The sequence below is a fragment of the Magallana gigas genome, chromosome 5, assembly GCF_963853765.1.
Source record: "Magallana gigas chromosome 5, xbMagGiga1.1, whole genome shotgun sequence".
NCBI classification, from domain to species: Eukaryota; Metazoa; Mollusca; class Bivalvia; order Ostreida; family Ostreidae; genus Magallana; species Magallana gigas.
Window position 1 is genome coordinate 41,655,501 of NC_088857.1, and position 6,869 is coordinate 41,662,369.

Below are 6,869 nucleotides of genomic sequence, written 5' to 3' on the forward strand. Positions count from 1 at the left end.
CCGGTTTAGGTTTTTTTCCTACATAAGATGCGACTTTTCCCCCATCATACCAAATCGGTTTTTGTCATATTGTTAGCTAAATAATTATGTTCCTGAAACCATTGTGCATCAAAGTGTGTCATCGTACGCTACTATTTCGTTCAATTAAGGAAGCATCAACAAAAATGTATCCCCCTGGCATTAATTACACAAAGAACGCAATTTACTGACAGAAAAAATAAAACAAGTGTTGTGTGAGGTAAAGATTTTATTCACAGAAAATTTTAGCTCAGAGCAAATAGATTTTAGTTTAATACCTACCATCTTTTTCACCTAATAATCATAATGCGAAGTGTAGATGTATTTATTAATATATTACAGTTTTACATGCAAAATAGTATGCGTACAAGCATGACGTAAACATTCAGATTGAAATATTTTTAAAAAAGTAACAAAAAACATAAAAAATAACAATCATAAATTCAAAGCATTATTTACATTAAAACATTTAAAGCTTGTTATATTTCAAATCAAACTAATTAATAAGTGAATAGAAATTTGCAAAACAAATTACAAAAAAAGGTTAACCAAAGTTAACATCAGCTTCAAAATAAGTTTTCATTTCGATTGATAAAATATGCAATTAACTTTTTTATTAATTTTTGGAAAGGGGCATTGTTTTAATTTACTGACGTCAATTGTTTTCAAAAATGTTAACTAGTTGAATTTCTCACCAGATAGTAAAAATATATATAGAGTTTTGTTAAGACAATAAATAAAGAAAGAAGAATGAAAACTTAAGGATGAATATGATAGGTCGTAGTGCAATTGCAGGTAAGACAAGTTTTTGTACAAATCTTATTATTTTGTTATTTCATCTTTTCTCAATGCATACTTTCAAAAAAAAAACCATACAATCAAAACGGAGGGGCAAAGAAACGGAGCGTTTATTTTGAATGATTATAGAGGCCTTTGAAATACGTCAGTGCCACCCATCTCTCAAGCACAACAAGCTCTCGCCGAAAGAATGACGCGCTTACCTGGGCAAATGCACCGAACATTCTCATGTACATTTAAGCCACGTTTAAAATAGTTCTTGTCTAATTATTCATTTTAAGTGGAAAAGACGTATCTTACGTTAGAAAGAGATTGTTATGAAATTTCAGTTTCATAATATTTTTGAACGTATTTACATGTAACCTTAATCTTAAAAAATCCTGCGTAATTCTCGAATTGCAGGCTTAAAGTTTTATATGCGCTATTCCTAGTACTGTCGTCCTAAATCGTAAGTTCAATTATTTTATATCTCTTGATTTTATTTTAAACTTCCGACAATGTTATGCAAAATCCATTTAAAAATTAGACTGTACTTAAATGTCCTAAATAACGTCAATAGCATTTGTCAAAGAAACATTGAACATACAGTTTGCACCGATTGAAACTCACAGGTGTCTGATATGCGTTGCCAAAAGTCATAGAACTTGGATCTGTTTGAGAAGCTTTGATAAGAAATACATGTCTATGTGTATGATATTTGTCAAAGACCCTCATTGTAATCCTTTATTATTGTTTTTTTGTTCAATACTGCCGTATGTGTTTGCTTGTTCGTGTGCATCTAGTTACATGTAGAATATAACTAAGAAATAACAAAAGATGAAATAATCGCACTCTGACAAAAGACATGCGTTAACAATATAGTTTGTAAAAAGGATGAAGGATGCATTTGACATAGAAATCTTATATCGTTCACTCCGACAGTAAAGCCCCCCCCCCCCCCCCCCCCAAAAAAAAAAATAAAGGTTTTTGTTTTAGATTATAAAGTTTAATTTCATAAATGGTATCAAAACAATTTTTAAAAGGTATAAATACATTGTATTTTTTACTAGATTGTGCAAAAACATGCGTAGTGAAAACTAAAGTCGGCCACCTTAAATATTTCTCAACATTTCAATAACTCTCTTTCCATTCCTTACTTTTACAGAAAAATGTAGTATGTTTGGTCCGTTGATAAGATTAAGAAATTCAGAGTGACTGGATCAAATACTATAACAACATAATCCATGATCGTTTGATAATCACTTCAGGTCAAAACTGGTCCTTTTTTTCTTTGTTAACAGATAGTGGACCAGTTTAGTCATGTGATTTTGCCGCCATGTGTCGTCTTTACTTCTTGTTTTTACCGATGCCTTAATTATAAAGCGATTAACGCTATGTCAAATATAAATATGAGCAATGTTGTAAACGTCTTAAATAATATATATTCAGTTGCAATAACGAAAATAAGTTTAAGCCATTTGGATTTTTGATGTTTTACTAAGTTCATTAATGTTCTGCTCGGTGGATGCCCTGTAATAATGAGCAAGTCCCTTGTCCGTCTTTAATTCTGTTTATCATCACTTGTTGGGGTATATTTTTTTCTCTTTCATCCTATCTTACTGATACTTCACGCACTACCCTTTATAAAAAAATATGTACATATACTTTTAACCAAAGTCATAGCAGAACTTTGAAAAATCTATGTTGTCATCATATATTATCTCCCCAGTTTAGTATACTTCACCAGCTGAGTGCCTTTCGTCAAAGAATGTGCAATGAACCATATCAAAAATCAAGGTCATGTAAGACCTTGTTAAAAACACAAATGTCCAAACCAGATCTTTTCTCCCCTGTACCTTTTCTGGCTTATACAACATATCAAAAACGTTTTCAGGAAAAGAGTTTGCAGTGACCTTGAACAATGTTAAAGCTTTCCAAGTGAAATGTAACGGTCATTCCAGATTTTTTTAATCTAGTATTGGACCATTATTTCTAAGCAAATGACCGCATGTATGTAAGGACTTGGTTTGCAGTTAAGTGAAAGAAAATTCCATGTCAAATACAAAATTTCTAAATCAGTGGTTACAAAGCAAATTCATCTAAAATACGTTTTCTCCCCCAACGTCTTTTATGAAAACAAGGGCCTTTGAGATATTCAACTATCTCAACGATGTTTAGTTTTGCAGGTTAGGACATGCAATCTGAATAATATCGTTGAAGTTAAGCATTGCCTAAATCGCATATATCATTATGGAAAAATGTAACTTACAGAAAAAAAATTAATTAACGTAAAACCGTTTTAACTAGGACAACACTGGAGAGTTTTGCATGACTTGCATGCGGCGAAGGCGGAAACGTTTTTAAAACAAAACATTTATTTTCTTTGATTAGAATAAACAGTTTGCAGTTCAAACCCACAAGTTATGTAAACGATCAGTAGGTAAGGTTTAATCACAATAGGTTCGCTGTCTTCTCCCACTCTCCACAAGATATCTGATTTGCTACTATTGATGCTATGTTGACGTTTCTTTTGAAGCTTTATGAGCGCTAAACGACCTCGCTGTTGCTTTTCTCCGAGTGATTTTTTATGGAAATATATTCATCCCTGGCCTCCAAATTTTACTGCAGAGGATTTTATGTATATTTAGACACGTACACACATTACGTAAATCTCAATTACAACAAACGATTATATAATGGAATTTTTTTTTCAAATGAAAAGAGTAGTAGCTAATCACACTTGTTATAGAACTATCAGGTTGCAAAAAAGTTCATTGGATAATAAGACCATTTGAAGTTTTTTGCCTAATTGTGTCGAACTACGCAGTTGGTGAGTAATTAAAACTAATGGTTTGTGAAATGGATAATGCAGAGTGTATTGTATTTTTGTGATATATCATAACGTTAATATTAATCATTCTGTAATACGTGATGGAGAAATTTAGCTACCGTTTATTATTCCTTCGAAGAAGAAAAAATGTACATTAATGGTGATTGTTTGATATCGGATAACGCAATGTTTACACTGGTGTATTTGTATGATACAGAGACACCCAGTTATTTTTATCTCCACGCTTAAAAAATAAAAAACCGGGTAAAAAATGTTTAATATCTTTATCCAATATTTTAATGTTAAAAAATCAGTTGGTAAATTTGTTTATTCATTGATTAACGAATGAAATGTAAATTGTGCATCACGTGACGTACATGATTATAGAGCAAACGCGTGAATGTTGGGTAATTTTCTTAGTTATTAACATGAGACTATCCTCACTTGCATTCATGAATGTGCAGAGTTTTATATTTTGGCGATTCTGATTTTGTCGTGAATATCGCAATTAACAAGAAACCCCTATTGACAAATATCAGTTTATTTTCGAAAAGAAAAACACCTGTGATATTTCTGCATTTTAAAGTGCGTTTAATTATGGTACCGTAGCTACAATAGTTCTTACACTATATTATTTCCTTACCAAGTATGTGACCTTCCTCACGTACATGTATATAAACATTGATTGTCGTGTTCTCTAGTATAACAGTGCATGGTCATTAATTGTCAGTATTTTATGGTTTTTTAGAAATTCAAGTTACAACGCTCAGGAAGGCATTAAGATAAACAACACATTGATTAGATTGAACAATTTCCTGCTAATTTTAGATGATTAATTCCGCAAAGCTTGTCGTAAATGGCCGTGTAGCGTTTGATTTTTCCTCGTTTTACTTGCAAACATGCACTCCCCTCGTCTGATAATAGTCGTGTTATCCTTCTCAGTACGCAAGTCAAATTGTAGTACCATGTATAATTATGGACCAGCTCATTCACAACTTATACGGAAACATCCCATTGAATATTCTTATCTGAAAACCACCGAACCGCACTATCAATAATGTATTCTGTAAGACAAGCGTTATGATTGGTCCTTCGCGACCTCTCAACTTATCAATCATTGGCTTTAATGCTGTATACTCATTAAGTATCTATTTTCAGGAGATGTGTGCATTTTCTGAATCAAACACTTAAAATCTACTATATATTTGATGCAATGTTGGTTTCACTTTAGTTGTTGGATTTTAAAGTTTTGAATGAGTAACAAAGCACAAATAATAGTGGTAAGAGTCTATGCTTATTTCTAAGAAAAGTGGAAAATCCTTATAAAATTCTTTTAAGGTGTTTCCTGTGAGAATTTTCAAATTATCATGGAAAATGCAAACACCAAATATTTTTTGCTCAGAAACGTACAGTATGCTCGTGTTTTTAAGCGATTAATTTTGTTCGTGATTGTAGTTTAATGTGTAATCTATACAAAAATATTGTGCCAAAATAGAATTTGGCTTAAAAACGGACTGTTTCGTGTTACAGGGTTACGATGGGTGCATATGACTACGACGCTTTTGTGATTTACAACCCCCATGGTCAGGACCAGGAGTTTGTCAGTCTTATGACTCAAGTGCTGACCTCCCCTCCCTACAACCTCAGACTCTACGTGCCATGGACGGATAACAACGAACCCTTTGAAGCTGTAGCCACGGCTGAAAATATTGAGAAAAGGTAAATGTGAGAGTTCTTTTGATAAAATTAAAAAAAACAAGCTTGAGAATGCATTTATTTTTTTTCAATAGCATCAATTCTTTATTTCTTTATAATCATCTAATTCCAGTTATGTTAATCACTTTTAACGAAGAACAGCAATTGGCACTCACAATATATATTCTGCTAATATTGAATTACAAATGCCTACATTTATCTTTTTTTAGATGCAAAAAAGTTCTAGTTGTTATATCAGCGGCATCTTTGGAAAGTGACCTGTTTCATTTTCAACTTAAAGTTGCCCATTCCATGTCACCAGGTATGTCAGGAATGCTTTGTTATTCTTCATTATTTGATATACAGAGCTGATTTATTTTTGAACGAAGAGGAAACCTTACGTATATCAGTTGATGTATGATGTAATATAACATATAAATAAATCAACTGTGATTGATAACTATAGCTCACATTTGATGATGCGTTACTTCTTTTATTTTTGTGCAGGTGCTCGGAGTAGAAAAATTATTCCAATTCGATTGGATTCCACAGAGGTACCGGCTGTGATACGATTTACAACATCATGTGACTATTACAAGAAAGAGCTGAGAGTCTTTGTTTGGGACAGGCTTAATTCTGCCTTCTGTAATTGTGATGACAATTATAAGTCTAGAATATCAAAAGCTGTGTCACTTCCGGAGAAAAGAGCGCTCCCGGATTTGATTCCAACTTCACCCTTAAAAAGAGTTCAGTCTTGGTGGCGTTTGAAAGCATCCGTTGCATAATAATTGTTTATTCTAACTGCGATTATATACATTTGATTTTATGAAACTATTCTTAGAACAGTGGCATTACGTATGTGAATGTTGTATCATTTTTTTAATTGAATACTAATGATTTTATATATCAATACATTATACCCAGCACTTCCCTTATATTGTACACGCTTTTTTGCAATGTTGTAGAACTTTGTTGCTCAAATATATTAGCTTTAACTAAATTTTATTTCAGATGCAATGTATTACTTCCACAAACTTTCAATGTTATATTTATTATCAGTGTATGAATAACAATAAATTTTACAATCTTTGGTTTCAATTTCATTGGTTACAACCTTAATTTAATTTCAAATACATCTTGAAAAATGAACATTCTAAACGATACTTCGTACGAGATTGTTCCGGAAAATGTTTTAATAAGCGACCATTAAATGTAGTAATCATGCAGTACTTATGTGATGAATTATTCATGGTAATAAGTAGGATCTTTACAATGATTAATGACTGTTGCTTCTGCGTGCCGACAAATCCGGTGTCAAAATGATGAAATGACTCAAAACTGTTACAGTCCGACATGCGAATAGAAGAGAATAGTTCATAATCAAAAGCACTTAAAACCCTAAGCATAAATATTTAATTGATGGCTTATCAATAAGTTAAAAGCCATTTCCGTCGCCTTACCGTGTGTCTCGGGGTTTGTGACGCTTCGCATCCTGGATCATGCTATGTTGAATGTAGCACGTCTACAGAAGACGGGATGTTGGAAAATA

The 6,869-nt window shown here is 32.4% G+C and overlaps 1 protein-coding gene across 5 annotated transcripts; it reads left to right on the forward strand.

Moving 5' to 3' along the window:
• The first annotated feature begins 1,239 nt into the window (after window positions 1-1,239).
• Window positions 1,240-6,412, forward strand: LOC105347306 (myeloid differentiation primary response protein MyD88-like). 5 transcript variants are annotated; one of them, XM_011456317.4, is made up of 4 exons: window positions 1,240-1,264; window positions 5,156-5,344; window positions 5,551-5,642; window positions 5,828-6,411. In XM_011456317.4, the coding sequence occupies exons 2-4, from the start codon at window positions 5,163-5,165 to the stop codon at window positions 6,103-6,105; spliced, it is 552 nt and encodes a 183-aa protein (XP_011454619.1). In that variant the 5' UTR covers window positions 1,240-1,264; window positions 5,156-5,162; the 3' UTR covers window positions 6,106-6,411.
• Window positions 6,413-6,869: the final 457 nt, after the last annotated feature.